Source organism: Marmota monax, unplaced genomic scaffold, assembly GCF_021218885.2.
Source record: "Marmota monax isolate L192 unplaced genomic scaffold, Marmota_monax_Labrador192_F-V1.1 WCK01_AAM20220418_F8-fsc00055, whole genome shotgun sequence".
NCBI lineage: Eukaryota > Metazoa > Chordata > Mammalia > Rodentia > Sciuridae > Marmota > Marmota monax.
This window is the reverse complement of record NW_026695205.1, coordinates 885,555-909,120: the sequence shown is the minus strand read 5'-3', so window position 1 is coordinate 909,120 and position 23,566 is coordinate 885,555. Positions and strand designations below refer to the sequence as shown.

Here is a 23,566-nt window from a genome sequence, read left to right as displayed (position 1 = left end):
AGATCCATTTCCCCCTAACTAACCTACCTGCAGCATCCTAAATTCCTGCTCCCTTTTCCTGGAGAGGCAGGTATTGGATAAAGTGGTGAGATAAAACTTACTTGACTTTTCTCATTAATTCACCCTATAGTTACTTAGCAAACATTTCCTTCATGGTTAGCAATGCTCATTGCTGAGGTGTAGATGAAAGACATTCTGCCTGCCCTCCAAGAACTCACAGGGAGAGACATATGTAAACAGATAGGTGCAAGAATGTGTTGTCCACTTAGTGATAGAGAGGATGTATCAAGGTTTCTCTTATAAACATTTTGGGCCAGATGATTCACTGTTGTGGGGACCACCCTGTGCAGTGTAGCATCTTTAGCAGCATCCTTAGCCTACCATTAGATGCCTGTAGCACCTCACAGCTACTAATGTATGACCACCAAAATTGTTTCCAGCCATTGCCATGTGTCTGGTGGGATCAAAATGGCTCCTGGTTGAGAACTTCTGATCTATACTGTACTGTGAATCCACAAAGGAAGAAATAAGTAGTTCTGCCTGAATGGATTCAGAGGAGGTCCAGTTTGGGTCATATTAAGAGATGTGGGGGTGACCCTGAAGTTAACTTTGAGAGGCTGGGCCTTCCAGTCAGAGGGATCAGAACAAAAGACAGTACCAGGCAAATGGGTTAGTGAATCAGTGGCTTGACAGATTGGTGAAAGAGAACAGTGGTAGGCAGTCCAAGAAATGAAAAGTCTTTTACACCATGTAAGAAATTTTGATTTTATCTTATAGGCAAAAGAAGCCATTGAAGCATTTTAAGGAAGGAACAATATGGTTGGATTTGTAATTAATGAGTAATGTTGTGGACAAGGTGAAGTTGAATGGAAATGCAGGTGGAGCCAGAGAGACCAAAAAGAACATTCTTGTGGTAATCTGGATGAGAGGGAGGATGGGTTTAGAGGAAAAGGTGCTGACTTGTGGGACCGTAGTCAAAGTAACCGGTGAACAGGGCTAACACCCAACAGAGGGAATACAAGAGAGGTAAGGAATTTTGTTTAAAGGTAGGTGGGCACATAAATTCAGTTTTAATTGTACTGAGTAGCTAGCAGTGTCGACAGGATATCTATCTGGAAACATTCAGCAGAGCACTAGATTTTTAGGTCTCTGAAGCTCAGATAGATGGTGTTTCTGTAGCCCAGATCCTAAACCTTTCACCAACTGCCAGCTGAGGCTGTAGCATCTTCAGCTGGGAACAACACATGCAAAAGTGTCCCTGGCCAGCTGTGGCTCTGATATATCTCAATTTAAAATGTCTGTTCCTGTGGCTGGGGTTGTGGCTCAGCATGTGGAAGGTGCTGGGTTTGAACCTAAGCACCATATAAAAATAAATAAAATAAAGATATTGTGTCCAACTACAACTAAAGCAAAATGTCTGTTCCCATCACTAAAGATATATTTCCTATTCTTGGTGGCTTGTGTGACCCTGAGGATTCTATGTTGTCTCATCCATTTCAGTATTATGGAAGAGAGAGAAAAAAATATTCTTCCAATCTTTTCCAATCCTAGAGTCTTTTCTCACCATGGCAAACATGTAAAATAATACTATTTAAATGGTATATTGGAGGAAACTTGAGGGTACTTAAGAGTATCTATATGGAAATTGATGAGAAAAAATATATATATATATATAAAATTTATTTATTTACAGTGCTAGGAATCAAACCCAGGGCCTCACACATGTTAGGCAAGTGTTCTACCACTGTGCTACACCCCAGCCCTTAATTATATGGGTGAGGATTAAGAAAGTATTAGGCATTTAATATTGTTAGATTAAATGTTTATACAAATACTTTCAAAATTTAAAATAGTCTTGACTTTGTTTCTTCAAATATGAATTTTATGTTTGAATGGCTACATGAAATTCCTAATCAAATTTTTTTAATGCTTAGCTGTTAAAATCTTTTGTCACCATCAATGAGAGATGTGTTCACACAATGTAAAATTTTTAAAACCATTTTTGTAGTCACAAATTTACAATGGATGAACTTAAAGAAGGTTAACATCATCCAGTCAATAGACAGCATTTGTATATACTCATAAGTCTCTAACAATATTTTCCTTTTGCTTTAGTTAGTATAAAGAAAATACATTGTATAAGCTAGCAATGTACGTAGGCATTACTAACCTGGATTCAGGATTCTATAGAATTCAAGGGCTTTGTGTCTGGAGAAAATCAAACTTGTTTTTGTTGTAAAGGTCACAGTGGTTATGGAGCTCCTCAGATTTAAAGGTACAGTTTTCTTTTTTCCCTTTCCTGATGGTCTCCTTTGTACCTAGCCTTTCCTCTGTTCTACCTCACTAGGATCACATCTGGCACACAGTAGGAACTAAAAGGCATTTGTTTCTTGAATGAACATGTCTTTTGGAAGGCACCAGCCAAAGCTAAAAACGGTGAAAAGGTCACCCAGGAAGAGGGGGAGGAGTAAAAAGAAGAGCTAAGGACAGACCCTCAATTCAATGTACATGTGCATTTAATGGAGCAGCAGAAGTAGGAAACAGGATAGAAAGCTGGGAGCAAAGTCCATATGGCATCATCATAGAAACCACCAGAGGAGAGATGTTCGCAAGAGTGAACAGCAGAAATCAAAGATTGAAAAGTCCATGTGATTGGCCAGTGAGAAGATTTGTCGTTGATTTTGGTAAAACTTCAGAAAGATGCCCTAAGTAGCAGATTCATTGCTTTGTATTAAGTGGTAATGGAGGGAAAAGTGGAAAAAACTGAGTTTGGACTGCTTTTCAAGGATTTGGCCAGGGAGAAGAGAAAGAGGGGATATAGGTCAAGGAAGTGTTTCTCTCTCTCTCTCTCTCTCTCTCTCTCTCTCTCTCTCTCCCTCTCCCTCTCCCCCTCTCTCCCTCTCTCCCTCTCTCCCTCTCCCTCCCTCCCTCTCCTCCTTCCCTCTCCCTCTCTGCATGTCTGTGTATAAGATAAAAAGGATCAGAGCATAATTTTATGTTGCAGGACTGTAAAGGGATGTTGAACATCCACGATTGTGTAATAATGACCAAAGGACAAGGTTTGTGGTCTAGAGGTGTTGGGGGATGGGATCAAAAATAGGATGGATGACTCCCTCACCTACTGAGACCAAAAGGAAGGATGGGAAGGGACTAATTTATAGGCCTGGACTGGAGTTGGGGGGGAGTCATTATGAGAGCCTCTGTGGGAGCACAGCCATTTTCTAGTGGTGGGACAGCAGTGGGACAAGAGTGGTGGCAAAGGCATGGAGTAACTGCTGTGAAAAGGGACTTGAATAAGGACATCAAATGGCCCCATATTGGACACAATGTTGAAAAACTTGGGAGGCAGGAATGCTGGACTGACTTGTCATGTGCGTCTCTGACCACTCCTTCACCATGTTCTTCAAAAGATCCTCTCATCCTTGTCATAAAGGAGCTTATCAAAACTCCAGAAGCCTTAATGGACACAGAAACACAAAAAGGTCCTGACTTTTCTTAGGCAAGAATGCTGGTGGGAGCAGCTGCAAGTGAAATATACTCCTAGTTGCAAGCAGGGCTGGGAGGAGACCAGGTGCAGGCAGCTAATTACTGGAGGAAAAGTGGCCTCTGGTTGTTGTAATAGACGGAAGGCAGGGGGACACATTGGTCTGATCCACAGAGCCCTCTGGTTGTTTGTAGTTAGTTAATTGTAAACACCCAAGGAATAAACAACCCAAGAAGTCATTTTGATTTGTATGACAGAAAAAACAAAAAAGCCAACAAAACAATTCTAGATCTAGGGAACAGAGGCCTCCCATAAGCTGGAGAGAGCGCCTTTCACTTCATTACTGGTACTAAATCAGACACCAAACCCATAGCTTTTTTGGACACAGCCCAGATAGTCTTGAAAAAGGGTGTGGGCAAAATGCTGTACCTAAGACAGCAAACTTTCCTCAAAGGCCTTGCAGTCCCTTATGGATAGCTATTCAAGAGAAAAGAAAATACCCAAACTTTTTAGTGACCACCACTTGCTAATTCTAAGGAATGCTAATTTATGGGACCTAAAATGTCACATTTTGCCATCAAGATTTTGAGCTTGTAGGGGCTAGTTTATAGGGATTGGGTAGTGAGGGTATAAATTCATCCTGTGGTACTGGACCCTGGCTGCCAAGCCAATAGCTGGAATAAATAAATGTAGCAACTGGCTGAATTCCTACATTGGCACACTTGCAGAGTAAGGGCTGTTCTGAAAGGAAGTATCAACTGGGGTGCCAGAACCATACATCAAAAGCAATGCCACATCCCTAGAGAACTGTATAAGCAAGTGCCACCACCAGAGGAAAGATGTTACTATGATGGTTCCTACCTCATTGCCACCCACTTACTTCACTGTAAACTCAGTCAAGCTGTGGTTCCAATTCTAGCCACTTTTCAAATGGGGCATGCTTCTTCTTAATGAAGCAACTTCAAACAGCTCCTGGTACTTAGTTTGCAATTGTTGATCTGGGATTTAGTTCCATCATATCTTTTTAAAAATCTCTTTTAAAAATATTATGACCTGTGAACTAAAGTTCTCCAAAGAAGCCACATCTCTATATTCAAGAGACTGCAGACTGTTCAGTGTTGGTTAAAGTATGTAATTATAGGGCTGGGGATGTGGCTCAAGCAGTAGCACGCTTGCCTGGCATGCGTGCGGCCCAGGTTCGATCCTCAGCACCACACACAAACAAAGATGTGTCCGCCGAAAACTAAAAAATATTAAAAAAAATTCTCTCACTCTCTCTTTAAAAAATAAAATATGTAATTATAGAAAGATGGATCAAGAGCTGTCCTTATGTTGGGCTATCTTTAGTTTCTTTTAATTTCTAGGTAAAATGCTTGGAGTATAAGTATATTAAGTTTGGTGGAGTTCAAGCCTCCACTGATCCTAAAGCTAAGAATGTGATACATCTGAATTCTGTAAAAGATTTGCTAGCCTTGTTAAACATCTGAATCCTATAGGTTTCCCTACCTCTTTAAAGTTGATGACCCCAACTACTTTCTCTTGTGAGTACAAAAGCTCATTTAACTTATTCTACAGAGAAAACATGTTGTTCTGGTAACTTGAATTTGTGTTCCCTTGTGATGATCTCTCATATTTGGCTTAGAATAAGCCATTTTTAAAAATTTCCTTAAGGCAGTTATTTTTTGTCAACATAATAATAACTTTTTGATTCAAAATTTTTGTTTCTATTGTCTGATGTTTTTATTGTCTAATGTTTTTATTGTCTCTTGTCTGTTCTTATATCCCTGTTCATGTATGTATATTTAACATGGGGATCACAATTACACTTTCTCAATTATTGGGAAGAAACTTATATAATACATAAAAAATATATCTATATCTCTTACCTTTTATCTCAGGTAATTGGGGATAAAAATCTGGGATATCTTTTTTTTCAATTCATTGTTCATTTATCAATAGTCATTCTCAAGTCATTCAGTGAGATAAATTTTCTGAAACTTGGATGACTGAAAATGGTTCTACTTTTCCCCCCACTTTAATGCTGATTTGACTGGGTTAAGGGTTCCAGGTTTAGCTTTGAAGGTACTGCTCCCTTGAGAAATCCAATGGCAATTTATTTTCCATTGCTTTCTAGGTAACCTATTTCTATGTTAAAAAAAAAAATCTGTTGATTGTCTTTCTCCTAGGCTTAGTCTAAAATGGGATCTTTGAAAAGTAGGTATTGTAAGGACTGAGTTGGCCCTTAAAATCTGAAGATGTGTTTCTGTTCAAACCTGGGACATCTCCTTTTTAACTCCACAATGCTCACTACCATTCTTTCCCCCACATTTTTAAATTGGTGCATTGTAATTATACATAATTGCATCCCCATTCTGTTCTTGTTTGTGTAACTTAGGTCATTCAAATGTTGCAAAGTCTGGGCCCATCTTCAAAATCTTATAATTTTTCCCTTTTTCTTAATTTGCTAATTATCCTGTAATTCTGCTATAAACCAGTTATAAATCTTGTTTATTTCCTGTCTTTCAGGGATCCTCAATATTCCTGGTTCGTTGACTGAATATTTAGGCATCGTGGGCTTTAAAAACTGTGTATGTCTTGGGGTTAGGCAGAACGTGTGTGTTCAGGTCTCATGGGTTTAACTTGTTTCTTTGTACATTTTAAGGAAAAGTCTTGATGCCTCTCTATAAACTGTGTTCTAGTCTTCATGGATCTTATAACTCTTGGCTTATTTTGCAGATACAACAAACCGTCCAAATATATTCTTTTCTTCAGTCTCTCCATTCTAATCTCCAGTGGCACCTGGAGTGTTCACTCATTCCTCTCTCCAAGGATCTAAAGTCGCTTCTTCGAGCTCCGCAGAAATTCTTAGCCAAGAACAAGAACTGTCTGTGACACCCCCACCCCCACCCCAATTAAACCTGGGCCTACTGCAGAGGAATCTCTGCAGCTCAGCCCTGGGCATCCCTCTTTCCACTAATAACTCTACAGGTGCGCCTGAGGCGGACCCCCGGGTTAAGAACCACGCGGCCTCTCCCCGCCTGGCCTCGGGGCTGCTCCGCCCCGCACGGGACGTGCTTAGGGAGGCCCACGCGCCGCAGCCCCGCTTCGTGTCTTCGAACCGCGGCGGAGGAGGTAGGCGCGGGCGATCCCTCAAGGCCACCCAGGCTGCCTCGGAGTCGGGCTCAGCAGCCCCGCACCCGGGATGGGCCCCAGGCCCGGCCCCGAGTGGCCGTCCCGCCCAACCGTCCCACTCGCCGCGCGCCCTCGGGCTGGAACGGGGCGCGCCCGGCCGCCCCCTCCGCGTCGCGCAGGCGCGGTTCCCCCGCGGCCCGCCGGCGAGCGCCTTCGACTCCCGCAGCCGCAACGGCAGCGCCGGCCACAGTGGGGCACCATCTGCCGCTCCGCGTCGCGGAAAGCCGTCGGGCAGGTGGAAAGTCGACTCCGTAGTCCCGCTAGCGGCAGTGAGGGACGTTGGGGCAGGGAAGGGACCCGCCGCCGCCGCCCGGGCGGAGAGGGAGGAGGCGGGCGGAGATAGGTCGCTGGCTTGAGGTAAGAGGAAGCGGGAGCTTTCCCGCAGTTGGCTCCGGAGGGACGGAGTGTGTCGTGCGCACGTCTCCAGGTGTGGTCTTTGGCGCGTCGAGGACCGAACTGCGCGTGCCCAGTCCCCGGCCCCGGTTCCAACAGTCCAGAGTCCGTCTGGTACGAGGTGTGCAGCGGAGGACGACACCCCCCGGAGCCCGAGTTAGCGCTTCGGCAAACCACGACGGAGCCGGGCTGCGACTTCTCGCACTGGCCCCTGGCGGTGGCGCCTTGATTCCCACGTAGGTTCTTCAACACAGCTTGAGTTTTCAGGGTTTGAATTGGGTGTAGAGAGTTTGCGATGCACGAGCCCAGAACACCCTCAACTCGCATCTCGGTAGTTTGTATCCCACTACTAGTCGATGATGATGATGATGATGATGATAAAATTTTCATGGGTTTGCCTGTTTTTCCTCATAAGCAGTTTTCTGTCTTAAATTCTGTAGGGTACAATGTCGGAACAAGAACGTATACAAGAATGTCTCAGGAAAGAAATAAGGTCACTTCTTATTTCCACCAAAGATGGTTTGACTCCACAGCAGTTGGAAAAAGAGTACCTTTTGATGGTTGGCAACCACTTACCGCTCCGAATCCTTGGGTATCGGTCCACTATGGAGCTAGTGCTGGACATGCCTGATGTGGTTAGTGTCTGTCCCTGCGGGGATGGTACAGTAATACTGAAAGGTAGGTTTAAGATTTTTGGAAATTTGTAAACTTTGTAATTAAAAATAACCACTTAGTATACAATTGCTCTACATCTGCAGTTATCCAGCGTCCCAGGCATTGAATCTGAATTTCGGGTGGAATAGCGGGGAGGAATCACAGGTGCCTTTGAGACAAAGTCAGAACTTGATCAGAATTAAGAAACTGTCCCTAGGAAAATGGTGCTTTCACAAAAACCACAGTTTTGCATGAGTTAAAGTTGTTGCACCTGAAGTTAGGAGAAACATAACATGGGAACTTCTAATTACAAAAACTTATTTTAACTTCCATGAGGTACACAAAGCATCATTATAAGGAACTTTGCTCTTCATTCCAAGATTTTCAAATCTTCCAGGGGTCAATCAGCAGTAATGATGATAGATTGGGTTTTCATTTCGTCCTCCAATAGAGGAACTAACAAGCTGTTCCCCAGAATGCAAGAAATGGAAGAACCACAGGCTTCTTTCCTGTTTATTGTGCTACCTGGATAAACAGCTGCTTGGAGCCCTCAGAGTTGTTTACATAAGCCAAAAAAAAGGATAAAGGGCATACTTTAGGTTTTTTTTTTTTTAATCTACACCATGATTTCTTTTTCCCACATTTCCCTAGCCATTCCAGATGAATCTACCAAAGGAATTGCAAGTTTAGTTGCAAAGCAGAGGAGCAGCCATAAGGTTCGAAGCTCCATGCCAAAGGGAAGGGCTACTGTTTGCTCTGGGACAAGCTCTGGTCGAGTGCCTTACCGAGGAAGGGTGACCCCTATTCTTCCAGCTGTTGTGAAGAGTGAGCTGAAAGACCTCTTGGCGTTGTCTCCTGTTCTCCTTTCTGATTTTGAAAAGGCATTTGCCAAGCGATTTGGACGATCGTTTCAGTATGTGCAATATGGATTCCTCTCGATGTTCGAAGTGCTGAATGCAGCTTCAGATGTCATTTCTGTAGAGCAGACTAGAGCGGGTTCTTTGTTGAAGCTAAAGAAAAGCATATCTGTGGAAAAGCAGAGAGGATGGCCGGCAGGTAAGCATGTTAGCATACATAATTGTATTGTGGATGAGCAAATGTTGGAGCAATCCTTCCATACACAGATGGGTAATTGCTAAGCTCCATGAGTGTATCAAAGTTGAAATCCCGCCCTGCCACTTGCAAACTGAGTGCCGGGCAAGTTACTTACTCTGTCTAAACTCTAGTTTCCTCATCCTTAAAATAGAAATAATAATACTTGCCACTTGGAGTTGTGCTGAAGACCTTACATGTCTGTAAAGAGCCTGGCATTTAGTAAGCTTGTAATAAGTTTTAGCTGAAGGCTCAAGACTAACATGATTATTCATATAATATCTCCCTAAACCTGGACAGTATGGAATGTATCCACTGAGTGGAGGGGCAACTTGTTTTGGAGAATTCTATGCCTGTCCCAGTGTCCCCCTCCTAAAGTTTGCATTTAAATTAGTGTGGGTGAAACTGAGAATGTCATGAGTTTATGAAGCAGCATTTAAATGGTGGTGGATAATATAGTTTGAATATATGAGGATGTGCTGTGGTCAGGGAAAGTTCTGAAGGCTACTGAGTGTTTCAGGTCTAGCCCTCAACCTTAGTGTTCTTGAGGCGTTCAGACTTAGGGAAATTAGATTGAGGTGTATAAACATAGGAGACGAGGTTACACTGGATAAAGCAGTTTACCAATTTACTGCATAGTGGGGATGGATAGCCTTTCCTGTGATTGGATTGTCACGTTCTCCATCTATGGTCCATTTTTCCTTTCAGGATATCTTGGAAGTAATTGGTTTATTTGAAGTTGATCTTGGGGTCAAGAAAGAGCTAGGCTATGGTGATTTCCAGTGATATATCTTTCATATTGTATAGCAGAATATACTTCCCTGGTGGTATTCCTCCTTCCCATAAATATTGAAGAAAAAGCTTATGCTCTAGAGTGCTATTCTTTCTTCTATGGCTTTTCCTCTCCTCTTCCCATACTATGGCTACCCAGTTTGAATCATAGTTCTAAGCACATTCCTTAATTGGAGATTTTTTTGGTCTAACAAGATACAGCTTTTTAGGTTTTTCTCTATCAAATCCTGCTTCTCTATTATATTCAGGTGATCTTAAGTGGTTTTTGTCCCAACCTTTTAGGTAATGTCTTTATGATTTCCGGGTTTTTTTTCCTATTACTAATTATGTACATTGTATGTAAGTTTTATTGGCTTACTATAAAAATGTAGGCTTTCCTTATTTTTGCTTTAAGCTGAGGGCAGTTAACTCACAGTAATTTTTAAATATATACACACCAGAAATTGCTAGTGACAATTTTTTTTCTTCTGTTATTCACAAAAGGAAAAATTTTTACCCAGCCATTTAGAATGAAACAACATGGGTCATATTCTACAGGCTGCATGGTGGCAAAGCCACGCTTTTCACAACACACTTCAAACATGGAACCACCAAAGCAAATACTGAACATGGACAAGACTTCCACGTTCAATGCAGTGGAGACTTCAAGGCTGAATCACACTGAAAAATTAAACCAGGTGAGATATCTGAGTTTGGAGACAGGAATACATGGAAAATGTGATGAAAAAGCTGACCTTTTAAATATTGAAGTCATTCACTTATTTTAATTTTCACTGTTTCCTATGGTTCTATTAATTTAGTAAGTGAGAGGTGGCAGTGAGAAAAGAGTAATAGTTTTACTAATTCTGGTTTCTACTGTTTTCTGCAGCTGACCATATATATATACACATATATATATATATGTATATATGTATGTGTTTTGGAACTTTGTTCTGGTCCACATAGCCACATATCTTTTTGCCAGTACTGTACTGTATCGATTACTGTAGGCTTATGATATCCTGAAAGAATATGTTTGAGTCCTACAACTTTATTCTTCTTCAGAATTGCTTTGACTACTCTGTATTTCCGTATACTTTTAATTTGATATAAATCGGCTTGTCATTTTTTACCAAAAATACTCCTGTTAGAATTACACTAGAGACAAATTTGGGGGAAAGTGACATCTTTACAACTGATTTAAAAGTATGGTGTATCCCATAATTTATTTAGGTCTTTAAATTCTCTCAGCAAATTTTATAGTATGCAGTGCACAAGGCTTGCATATATTTTATTAAACTTATCTTTAATATTTTTGGTGGGATTGAACTCAGGGACACTCGACCACTGAGCCACATCCCCCCAAGCTCTATTTTGTATTTTTATTTAGAGACAGGGTCTCATTGAATTGCTTAGTGCCTTGCTTTTGCTGAGGCTGGCTTTGAACTTGTGATCCTCCTGCCTCAGCCTCCCAAGATGCTGGGATTATAGGCATATACCACAGTGCCCAGCAATTTTTTGTATTTTTTATGCAAGCATGAGTGGTATTTTCAAATTAATCATTGCTAACATGTAGAAAATCAATTGTATCTTTTTAGTATATTGACCTTGTATTCTGTGATTTTTTTTTTTTAAATCAAGTTACTTGTTAAACTCATTTTGATTGTTCAAATCATTTTAGTAGATATTTTGAAGAGTGGGGATTTTCTTCACAGATTATCATGTCATCTGGGAGGAAGGATGGGTTTGTTTCTTCCTTTTTCTCCTTAAGCCAGCCTCTCTTATGCATATGAATAGAACTGATGATAGTGGAAATTCGTGCCTTGTTCCTACCTGAAGGGGAAAAGTATTTAGTCTTTCATCATTAACTATGATGTAAATTGTAAATTTATGATGTAAATTGTAGTTTAAAAAAAATAGATTCTCCATTGAGTTGAAGAAATTCTCTCCTATTGCTTGTTCCTGGTTTCTGAGAATTTTTTCATAACTGTATGTCAAATCTTTTCATGAGTTACTGAGGGAAGAGCATCAAGATATTTAAATACAATTGTGGATTTGTTTTACCTTTGAGTTTGGCCAGCTTTTGCATTGGGGATTGCAAGTCCCTCTTAGCTGCATGCACATTTAGGATTGCTATGTGTTCCTCATGAATTGCCCTATTTGTTACTGTGATTGACTTCTTCTCATTAACCTTGTATCCTACAACTGAGCTGTAATTGTTTATTAGACCCAGACAGGATTTTTATTCTTTTAGATTGTCTATGTAGGTGATCCTGTTGTTTGTGAACAAAGACTATTTTATTCCTTCCTGGTCTATATGCTTTCTATTTTCTTGTCTTGTTGGGACTTGTGACAGGATGTTGAAGCAGTGGTGACAGAGGGGATATCCTTGCCTTGTTCCTAATTATTTTTTATAGTTCCACTCTATCTTTGATATTTATTAGCTATACCTCTTCTATGTTTTTAGTGAATGGCTTAGGATTTTCAGCATACATTATTATTTTTTAAAGAGAGAGAGAGAGAGTTTTAAATTTTTTTTTAGTTTTCGGTGGACACAACATCTTTATTTTTATGTGGTGCTGAGGATCGAACCCAGCGCCCCGTGCATGCCAGGCGAGTGTGCTACCACTTGAGCCACATCCCCAGCCCCATTATTTTTAATTTATACATTTGACCCTAAATAATATACCAGTTCATATATAATGTTAAGTGCCTTAGAACAATAAATACACATTACTTCCATTCTTTGAGATATTGTTGTGGCATTTATATCTCATGATATAAACCTCTTAATTAATACGTTAGTTTTGGCTCAAAACATTTTTATTTTATTCTTGCAGTGCTGGGGATTGAACCCAGAGGTAATCTAACACCAAGATACATCCCCAGCCCTTTTAAAATTTGTTTTATTTTGAGGCAGGGTATTGTTGTCCTCAAACTTGCTTCAGTCTCCCATGTAGCTGGGACTACAGGCATGCACCACCATGCCTACCTAAAAATATTATACCTAAAAAATATTTACCCACATTTATTTTTGATGCTTTTCAGTCCTTTGTGTCCAGATTTGCCCCCAGTATAATTTTCTTTCTGCCTGGAAAATCAACATGTTCTGTAAGACAAATGTGGTGTTGGGAGTGGATATTCTTAGCTTTTGTTCATCTGAAGAAGCCTTTGTTGTTATTTTTTAAACATAATATTGCTGGATGTAAAACTTTAGGTTGATAGGAGCCTCCCCCACTTGCCCTTCAGTACTTTAGAGATGTTATTTTATTGTCTGCATAGTTTCTGACAATTATGTAGTCTTATTTATCTTCTGTGAATGTTATTTTCAAGATTTTTTCTTGTTTTCTACAATTTGATTTTGGTGTCCCTTGGTATTATTTTATTTGTTTTGTTTGGGATTCATTGAGCTGCATGTATCATTTAGCTTCTTGTATGTGCATTTATAATTTTCATTAAATCTGGAAAATTTTGTTCTTAACTATTTTTCTTTCCTTCCATCTTCTCAGGATTACTATTGTACCTATTTTAGAGTGCTTGTAATCTTCTTACAGGTCACTGGGTCTCTTTTCTTTATTTTTTTCCCTCTTTTTTGTCTCTCTTTCATTGTGTGCTTCATTTTGGATATTTTCTATTGTTGCCTTCAAATTAATTGATCTGAAGTTTTTTACTGGATGCCAGACATTGTGAAGTTGTAATTGTTTTACATAGAAGTTCCTTTGACTCAATTTGGTGATTTTTGAGTCTTTTAAACTTTTTGGGGGGGGTGAGGGATCCTTACTATGTTGGCCAAGCTAGTCTCCAACTCCTGGACTCAAGGGATCCTCCTGCCTCACCCTTCCAGCTTCTGAGACTACAGGTATGTGTCACCATGCCTGACCTACTTTTAACTTTGTTAGGGCCTCAGCTCTGTACCAAATCATGTTCCCCAAAATTCATATGTTGAATCCCTAACTTCCTAAATATGATGGTATTTGGAAAGGAGACCTTTGGCAGTAATTAGGGTTAAATAAGATCACAAAGGTGGCTTCCTCATGGGGGAATTAGTAACCTTTTAAGAAAGGAGAGCAAACTGGGTGCAGTGGTGCTTGCCTATGATCCCAGTGACTCAAGAGGCTGAGGCAGGAGGATTGCTTTACCAACTTGGCAAAGCCCTTAGCAACTTAGTGAGATCCTGTCTCTGGGGATGTGGTAAATTACTTAGGGTAAATTACTCTAGACTCAATCCCCAGTACCAAAAACAAATAAACAAACAAACAAAAAGCAACCCAGAGAGCTTTTGCTCACTCTTCATGTGGACACACAGTGAGAAGCTGGCCATCTGTGAGCCAGAGAACCTTACCAGGAATCGGATTGTGCCTTGATCATCGACTTCTAGCCTCCAGAACTGCGAGGGGGATGATTTTCTGTTAAAGCCACCCTGTCTATGGTAACTTTTTTTTTTTGGGGGGGGGGGGCGGCAGGATGGGACAGAGGGCAGCGTGAGCAGTGGGCCCAGAACAGCCTTCAGTCTAAGGGATAATTTGGTCCCACCACTGAGGCTTTTCTTTCTGAGCATTTGACCCTCTGTTGTCGGGTGGGAACAGTAACTGTTCCCAGCCCTATGTGAACTTAATGCTATTTGTTGTATTTCTTCAGCCTCAGAGAATGTTCCCCACTTGCACAGATCAATACTCATCAGAAACCTGGGGGGAATCTGTCTGCAGATTTTCAGAGCTATTCCTCTCTGTGCTAATCTTTACTACTGAGCAAAGTTTAGCATCCTTGTTGTCCCCACACTTCAATATCTCTCTTCAGTTCACCTGGACCCCCAGGCACTAGGTTTGATCCTCAGTACCACATAAGAGTAAATTAATAAAGGTATTATGTCCATCTACAACTAAAAAAAAATTTTAAAAAACAAGCAGCCTAAAAAATTACTCATAGTTGTACTACCAAATGTAATGTTTATTTCTTTGATAGTGATTTCCTCATTTTTAACATTTTTCTCTTGGCATTTCTTATGCCAGATAGGCCTAAGACCAACCTGTTTATCTGTATTTATACGTAAACTGACTAGACTATATCCTAGTCAAATCATGTCTTTATCTTTTGACATTCAGAATAGATAACCATAAACCATCTGTTGGTCTCTTTTTGGTCAATTTCAATAAAGAAAATTTTTATTTTTAAAACTAGTTTTGCAGGGGCTGGGATTGTGGCTCAGTGGTAGAGTGCTTGTCTAGCACGTGCGAGGCCCTGGGTTCTATCCTCAGCACCTCATAAAAATAAACAAAATAAAGGTATTGTGTACAACTAAAAAATAAATATTTTTAAAAAATGGCTTTTGCCAAACTGACATCCAGAAAAGTATTAATATACCCTTCAAAAAAATTAATGTCTATTTCTCGATGCCTTCTGGTTATATAATTCTTAGGATTCTATATGGTTATTAAAAATTCAAATATTTTTATAGTATTAGCTGTAGATGGACTCAATACCTTTATTTATATTTATGTGGTGCTGAGGATCAAACCTAGTGCCTCACACATGGTAGGCGAGTGTTCTACCACTGAGCCATAACCCCAGCCACCAAAATGTTAATTCTTAAAAGATAGTTGGGCACAAAAATATTTTCTCTAATCAAGAAGCTAAATATAGAGGCTGGGGTTGTGGCTCAGTGGCAGAGTGCTTGCCTTACATGTGTGAGGCATTGGGTTTGATCTTTAGCACCACAAGACAAAATACCTTTATTTTTTTATGTACAACTAAAAAAATTAATTATTTTTTTAAAAGAAACTTAAATTAGGATCACTTCATGTATATTGTTGGCTACTGACAATTTGAATTAAAAGTTGGCCATTTCTATTTTAATGAATTATGTATTCTCATCCTTTTCCTGTTTTTCTTCCTTTTGAGATGTTGAAGAAGAAACATTGCTTATTAATTTGCTTTTAATTTTTATCTAAAGAATTCAAGAAACTTTTGCTGTCATATGCTAGAAATTCATTTTCTAAGTTATTTTCCTTTGTTTTTTTTGCCAGAAGTTCACAAGTTAAAAACAATCACTAATAAATTTGATGATTCTCACTTCTGCCTTTGATCTCAAGCCTAACAAAGTGCTTTCCCACCTTGAGGTTTTAAAGAGGCTTCATTTGTTGCAAGGTTAAAAAGAAAATTTAACATTTAACATTTTAATCTAGATGCATTATAATTTTGGGATATGTTCTGTGCTAGCTTCACACTTTTAATTTGGTTCCTTTTGAGCTCACCTTAACATTTATTAAAAGAAATCTTCCTTGATTAGTCTCTTTTCAGACTTTTCCCATTCTAATATCTTTTCCTAAAACTTTAGAATCATTTTTGTAAGTGCCAAAATTTCTATTAGATATCTTGGACTTAATTTTTTTCAAGAAGTGTCACATATTATGTATTCATTCAACAACATGTTGCAGCTATCTTTAATCTCGTGCTCTTCATTGTAGACCTATGGTTTTCTTCATTAGAGGTTGGCACATTTTTGCAAGTGTTTTTTTAGGTTTTATATTTTATGGTCTTATTCTTGCTTTTGACAATGTGATTGTAACTAATCATGGATCCTGAGAAGGGAAGTTAATTTTTAAAAATACTACCTTGAAACTGACCACCTGGCTGAACTCGTTTAAGTAGTCTTCCCATGGGTTTTTCAAGTAGACCATCATATCGTTTGTGGATGAGTTTGCCTTGTTCTTCTCAGTATCTGAAGTTCTATTTCCTATATTTATTGTACTGACTAGAAATTCCAAAAAAAATTAAAGGATGATAGTGCATATATCTTTCTCAGAAATTTTAAACTGTAGGATTCAGCAGGAAGACTGCCTTTTAGCAGTCAGAGCCAAGCAATAAGAAATGAAAAGTTTAAAACGTGCTCAAAGTTTAAAACATTTCAAGAAGAGAAATGAAAAATATGCACACACCTTTTATCCAGATGTATTTTCTCTTGAGTTTTGTTCTGTGTGTTGCTGCTCCAAGTATTTTTCATAGATAGAACCTGGGTACCCTCTCCCTGCCTCTTGTCTCACACATTTGTAAAATTTTATTGCAACATTCACCATGAGATTTAAAGTAGGTAAACCTTAGACCTATAAAAGAATGTGTTTTTTGATCTTAAATGAATTATAGCAGGTCTGATCTTGTTTGTACCTAACTTGTAATTTGTACCTGAACAATTGTTAGTTTTTGCATGGATTAGGTGCTATGCATTGTGTATTTTATTTCACCTGATGACCTGATTCGATATATATCAAGAATATCTTTGAAAAGCAATTGATATGTTAAACCATTATCATCAGAAGGGACTGTTCTTTAGGTTAATTAGTGTAATTCTCTGGAGGTTATATTCTGTGGCCAACTTTGAGTAGCTTTTCCCTAAGTTCATATGAAATGTTTAGTATGACAAATCAAATTCCTTATGGCCTATCTTTTAGTTAAATGAACCAAACTAATCCTATTTATAGGATCCTAGTCCATTTGGGTTGCTCTAGCAGAAATCCCATAAACTGGGTGGCTTATCAAAAAAGATTTTTTTTTCTCACATAGGTTCTATCTATGAAAAATACTTGGAGGCTGGGAAATCCAAGAATGTGGCAGTGGCAGATCTGTGTCTAGTGAGGGCCTGCTTCCTAGTTCATAGGTGGAAGTCTTTTCTCTCTGTCCTCACACAGCCAAAGGGACAAAGGATTTCACACTTACGACCTGACCACCTCCTAGTGCCTGGTCCTCAGGGTTAGGATTTCAACACAGGAACTTAGAGAAGGGGCACAAATGTCCAGGCCATAGCAGATAACCTGGCAGATTCCTATAAATGTATATGACAGTTTGAAAGCATTGCCACAGAATGTTTCTGTGCAAGTTTTGTGATCTTAATCAAAAAATATATTAATGTTTTCCCACATGGCCAAAATGCCTGCAGTGTGTCCTCAGAGTGACTTCCGTTCCTTTCTGCTTTTAGTTTCTTCATCTTCCCCAAATGCTTCCACCCTGATATTTATCAATAACCACCCAGATGTCTGTATTTAAAAACTTTTTCTTATTACAAAAGTAATAGAGTGCAGAAAATTTGCGGTTTTGAAAGGCATAGAAGATAAAAATCATCTGTGCTTTTGTCACCTAGAAAAATTGACTGTTTAAAAAATGAAAATCTTTTGTGACCTGCTTTTTTTCTGCTGTAAGTATGCATTATCAACATTCACATTGTTAAATACTCTAATGCATCATGATTTATAACATCAGTTTAAGTGGGCCATAATTTGTTTAATTTATAATCTAGGTTGGGTATTTTTTCTTTCTAGTTTGTGCTATTAAAAATAACTATATAATGAAAATCTTGCTCAAATTTGCAAGCCTCTCTATTATGTCACAGGATAAATTTCTAGAAGAGCAATTGCCAGATCAAAAGGCATGGGCACTTTTATGGCTTAAACATGTGATTAGGTTGTCCTCCCTAACAATGGTTCTAGTTAACACAGTTGCAGGATGTGTGAGAGTGTGCTACTTTTCTTGCGCCTTTGCTCAGACTTAGTTGAGAAGGACACTTCAGAGAACCTTCCCCACCAATGCCCACTGGTTTTCTAATACCTTCAGTCGTATTATCTTCTTATGATACTCTATTGGGCTATTTTTTTAATTAACATTTTTTATTCTAATTTCTTACATATGACAGCAGAATACATTACAATTCATATTACACGTATAGTCTGTGGGGCTATTTTTAATTCTTAAATCAAAAAGTAGAAGTTGCATAAATTTATGGTATAGAACATGTTTATGTATGTGTACATTGAAAAGTGGCTAAGTCAAAATGGCAACATGAGCATTACCTCCATACTTTTGTGTGTGTGATGAAAACTCCCCAAATTTTCCAAGTACTATATTATTATTAACTATAGTCACCATGATGTATAATTGATCTCTTGAATTATTCCTCCTATCTACTGAAAGTTTTTTCTTTTGGCAACATCTCAGTACCCTCAGCCTTGGGTAATGACCATTTTGTTCTGTTTCTGTTTGATTTCACACTCCACATAAGAGTGAGATCATGTGGAATCAATATTTTTTATTATATTTGTTATAACTGGATATGTATTTATATGGTTTTTAAAATTTTCCCCATACTAAATTCTCCATGAGGACAGAGATCATATATAGCTTATTGACCCCTGAATATCCAACACAGTACAGAGGGAAGAGCATATACTATATGCTCAGTATCTTTTTGGTAAATGAGTAAATGAATGTTGAAATTTCTTCTCTGATTTGACAGGTAAATATCTTACTGCTAATGAGTATTTGAGGTTGAACTTTGTTTTTATTGGTTATTTAGTGTTTTTTGTTAATTGCCTATTTATGTCTTTGTTTATTTTTCTGAGAAAATGTCTATTCAAGCTCTTTCTGGCTCTATAGGCTCCTATTCTGAATATGGCATATTTTCTTTGTAGCTTTCCAATTTTATTTTCTAAAATATTTTGTTTACTTGATTTATTTCCTATTTCTTGTGTTTGATCTGTAAGCACCTGAGTCCAAAAGCATTGTTGACGTCCGGTCCACCTTTGATTTTCCTCATGTGGGTTTACCTCCCTGTCTTAATTTTTTTTGCACATCACAACTTCCCTCTATTTACCTGGACTTTCAAACAGCTCTCCCATCCCATTCAGTTTAGTCAGCTTATTAACTTGTCTAGTTTGAATGTTTTTTCCTTACCTTTTTGAAATGCATTGTTTCTAGCTAAGAGCCCATAATTTTGTTATCTTCAAACTATGTTGGGCAAATATTTTCTCTGAAGGGCAACATAGTAGCTACTTGACTTGTGAGATGAATGGTATGTGTTGTAACAGCTTAACTCTCCTTGCAGCAGCCATAACAATAAATAAATAAGTGTGGCTGTGTTCCAACAAAACTGGGGATACTGAAATTTGAATATCATAATTTTCATGTGTCACAAAATATTCTGCTTTTGACTCCTCTGTGACCATTTTAAAATGTCAAAACTATTCTTCACACGTGGACCATACAAAAACCAATGGCAGGCCAGGTTTAACCAGGGAGCCAGGTTTGCTGACTGTCATAGGCTGTTTCAGAGAGATAGATCAAGTCATCACCATCCAGCCATTTACTTACCAGTTTTCTGTATTTCAAAATCCCTTAGTTTCTGTAACACTTGAGGCTCCAGGCTATTTTTCTGATCTTGTTATCCATCCCTGGCTAATCAACAATTCTTACTGCTCCATCATCTTTCCTGTTTCTGTGGATTTCACCTCTTGTAATATCCTTTTTCTATTCCCACTCTCCCTACACTCTAGTTAAAACTCTTGCCTAGCATTCTAGCTTCAGTAGTCAACTGGTTGTCCATCACCCTTCCAATCTAATTGCCAAATTATGGTTCTGATCATCTCTCTCCCTTGCGAAAAATCTAGCATCATATATCCAAGAAAAACTGCTTAGTTTGGCATTTAAGGTGTTCAATCTACCCTCCCAGCTATCTCTTCTACAATTTTCCCAATGCCTTCAGGCAACTATTTTTCTTTGTGAAGTTTCTTCTACTTTCAGTGCCTTCTTCACAATCTCTGCAAAAATTGCCCATCCTTCAAAGCACTTCTAAAAATGAAACATGCTGAGTACTTGTAATTTAATGTGATGGATTCTTTTTTTGCCGGGTGGGGAGTACTAGCAACTGAACCCAGGGATACTTTACCACTGAGTCACATCCTCAGCCTTTTTTATTTTGAAACGGGGTCTTACTAAATTACCAAGGCTGGCCTTGAACTTGAATTGTAACAGCTTAACTCTGTCCTGCCTCTGGCTCCTGAGTCACTGGAATTATAAGCATGCATCTTTGTACTGGCGGGATTCTCTTTATTAGCACTTAGAGTCAATTTTAGGTTGTAGCTGTTTATACATTCATTAATTTCCCTCTTAATTGTAATTGCCTCAAGAGGAATGATGTTGTCAAAGGTGACCTTCTTTGTTCCCTGAAACACCTAGCACAGTGATAATTTAATAAGTTGTTATGGTAAGAACATGTTGGGATATGATAAAAGAACAATAAGGAATGTAAACAAAATAGTTTAACCGACATGGAAATGCCCAAGAAAATATTAAACTAGGGAAAAACTTAAATCTTAGAAACTAAATAGGAAGCCATCAAGCTGCCAAAATGTTGAGGGATTTCTGCTAAATGTGGTGCTATTGAAGGATGGGCAGGTTCTTGCAGAGATGAAGAAACTGCCCATCCTTCAATAGCAGTTGAGATGGAGAAGTTGCAGTGATATTGGATGAAAAGAGGAGTGAATAATGAAGAGTGAATTCTGCCAAGGGGAGCCCTGCCATACCAAAGGATCAGGATAGGGTCATATTGAACTCCTTCTGTGCAAAGCCATGATTAGCACTCTCCATACCTCACCTTCTAGTTTTCATATCAACATATGAGAGATGGAAGTTATCTTCATTTTTCAGATAAAGAAATAGGTTTCTTGGGCTGGGGCTGGGGCTCAGCAGTGGTGCACTTGCCTGACATGTGTGAGGCACTGAGTTCAATTCTCAGCACCACTTTTAAATAAAATAAAAGTGTATCAACTAAAAAAATATATTTAAAAAAAAAGAAATAGGTTTCTTCACACAGGTTTTAAATAATGACAGGCCAAGTAAAAGATGACCCCCCAAAAAAAAGTTTAGAAGGAAAAAATATTATAGTGATTGTATCTTGGTGCTAGGAGTTTGTGTAATACGTATTTTTCTTTATAACTTCACAGCTTCTCTAATTTAGTTGTCAACTGTAATGACCTGAATGCACATGACTTCATGATCTCTCTCACTTCATTGCTTTGTTCACTAGACATGGACCTTGTGCATGTGCTGCAGTCTGTTCTCTGGTCGCCTACTCCTTAACTGCTACCATGCATCAGATTTTTACTTTATTGGGCCTTTCTGTGCCAGTGGCTTCATTTGTTGTACTAAAATACTTAGACTCCTGCTATTTTAACTTGGGCCTCTCCTATCTACTTCCAATCTGAGTTTAGATTTTCATTTGTTATTTCCTTAACTTTATTCTGTTGGTTTTTTTTTCCCCTCCTACTTTCTCAAATGTCTGATCTCCCTCCTATTTCCTTCTATCTTTAGGAGGGCCCTTGCTTTTGACTCTCAGAATACTACAGCTATCAGAGTTACCCTCTGCCTTCTAGCCTCACATACAGAGTCTTTCTGTGCCACTGCTTTTCATCCTTCGCTTCTGTTGCCACAAAATAGCTTTTCCTTCCTACTCTTTAGGGCTAGTGTCCCACCTGTGACTCACTCATTCTGTGTCTCCTGGTATTAGGCATTCACAGTCACTAAGTATGTCTTTCATAAACATTTAGTATTTTTATAAATAGAAAATTAGTGGCAAAAATCCCTCTGAGTCTGTTATAGAGAATGTTATAGTGGAGAATTCCTCATGTCTAGTTTTTGAAAATTTTACCTGCATATTTACGTGGTATGAAAAGTCACAGTGCTACTTCTTAAGAACAGTGTTTTATCCATTTGGTTGAAGGACATTTCCTTTTATAGATATTTCCTTTTTATGCTGTTTTAGATTTATCTTTGACTTTATGTCACAGGCTGTGACTTGACTTTTTTTGCCCCATAGTTGGAGAACACGTTCAAATCAGTCATTGCACAAATTGGACCTGGAGGGACCATCAATCCAGAACTAAAACATAAGATAAAATTTGTAAGTATTTTCGTTTTATTGGAAGCAAGAATAATTGTTTATAAATTCAGATATCATTTGTGGTTGAGTTTAATTTGCTTGTACTTACACCTGATACCTGATATTTTCTAATATATTACAAATAGAATAGCTATTCTTTTAAAATAAAAAAATACATAAAGTACACACTATATAAAATTTCAGTGTAAAACTATTTAGGAAATATAAGTTCTTCCTTCACTTCCTCCCCTCACCCTAATAATTCTAGTTTTAAATAAATGTTCATCAAATACTATTCCATATATGTGTGGTATCTCATTATGTTTATCATGTTTCATTTATGAGATCTATGATTAATTAAATTTGGGTTATTTAAAAATGCTGTAGTAAATGTCCTTGAACATTTATCCAGTAGTGGTTGCCAATCAAAAGCATTGGCTATTTATGTTTTGCTAATAACTGTTACTACATTGCCCTCTGAAAGATTTGACTGAACAAATTTACTCTTCCACTGACAGTGAAGTGTTACTCTCCAGTCATGTTGTTTTAATTTATAACTGATTTTTATCCTGAGTGTCTTTAATATGCTTATAGTCATATTTTTAAAAATGTGAACTGGCTATTCATGTCTTTGGCCTAATCTGTTGTTTTCCCTTATTAAAATATGAAAACTCTTTGTTTTTATGCATTGGGCCAAAGGGTGAACACATTTAAGATGTTGTGGGAGCTATTGATTCCGATTTGAATGATCAGGTGCCATCGTGGCTCTTACTGCCTTATACTGTCCCATTGCAGGGGTTATGACTTTACTGGGAGAAATGCAAAATCCCTGGTACATTCAGGCTGTGTTTTGATTTTTGTTTTTGAAACTCGAATACCTAATAATAATTTGTTATAGGATATTAAATATGACTTTTATGGTACCAAAAAATTAGAGAAAAGGTAGTATTCATTGATAAAGGGTTGGTTAAATTATCCACATAGAGTAAGGAATATGATGTGACTTGTAAGAAAGCTTATGTACAGCTCTCTTAGCAAACATTGAATTATCTCCTTCACATGTTGAACTTTAAAACCAGGTTTTATAGAATACCATGTTCAGTATTCTCCTCTCGGAGTGAGTGATGTGGGTATACACACACACACACACACACACACACACACAAGTTTCATATGCATGCTTTCTGAAGTACATCATGGCTGTCTCTGGGATTTTTGAAAAAAAAATTTAATTTTTTTTTAGCTGTAGCTGTATATGATACCTTTATTTTATTTATTTG

General features: G+C 38.4%; 1 protein-coding gene across 5 annotated transcripts in view; it reads left to right on the top strand.

Annotated features, from left to right (window-relative positions):
- Positions 1–6,474: 6,474 nt before the first annotated feature.
- Tdrd5 (tudor domain containing 5) overlaps positions 6,475–23,566 on the top strand; it is a 67,977-nt gene continuing 50,885 nt past the window's right edge. For 3 of the 5 annotated variants that reach the window (XM_046430275.2, XM_046430276.2, XM_046430273.2), the window contains exons 1-5: positions 6,848–7,305; positions 7,510–7,747; positions 8,375–8,779; positions 10,091–10,284; positions 22,224–22,307. In XM_046430275.2, the coding sequence (XP_046286231.1) occupies positions 7,516–7,747; positions 8,375–8,779; positions 10,091–10,284; positions 22,224–22,307 (915 nt within the window). In that variant the 5' untranslated portion in view covers positions 6,848–7,305; positions 7,510–7,515. Of the gene's footprint in view, positions 6,617–6,847; positions 7,306–7,509; positions 7,748–8,374; positions 8,780–10,090; positions 10,285–22,223; positions 22,308–23,566 lie in introns of those variants that run through there. The other 2 variants (XM_046430274.2, XM_058574428.1) reach the window with 2 other exon arrangements.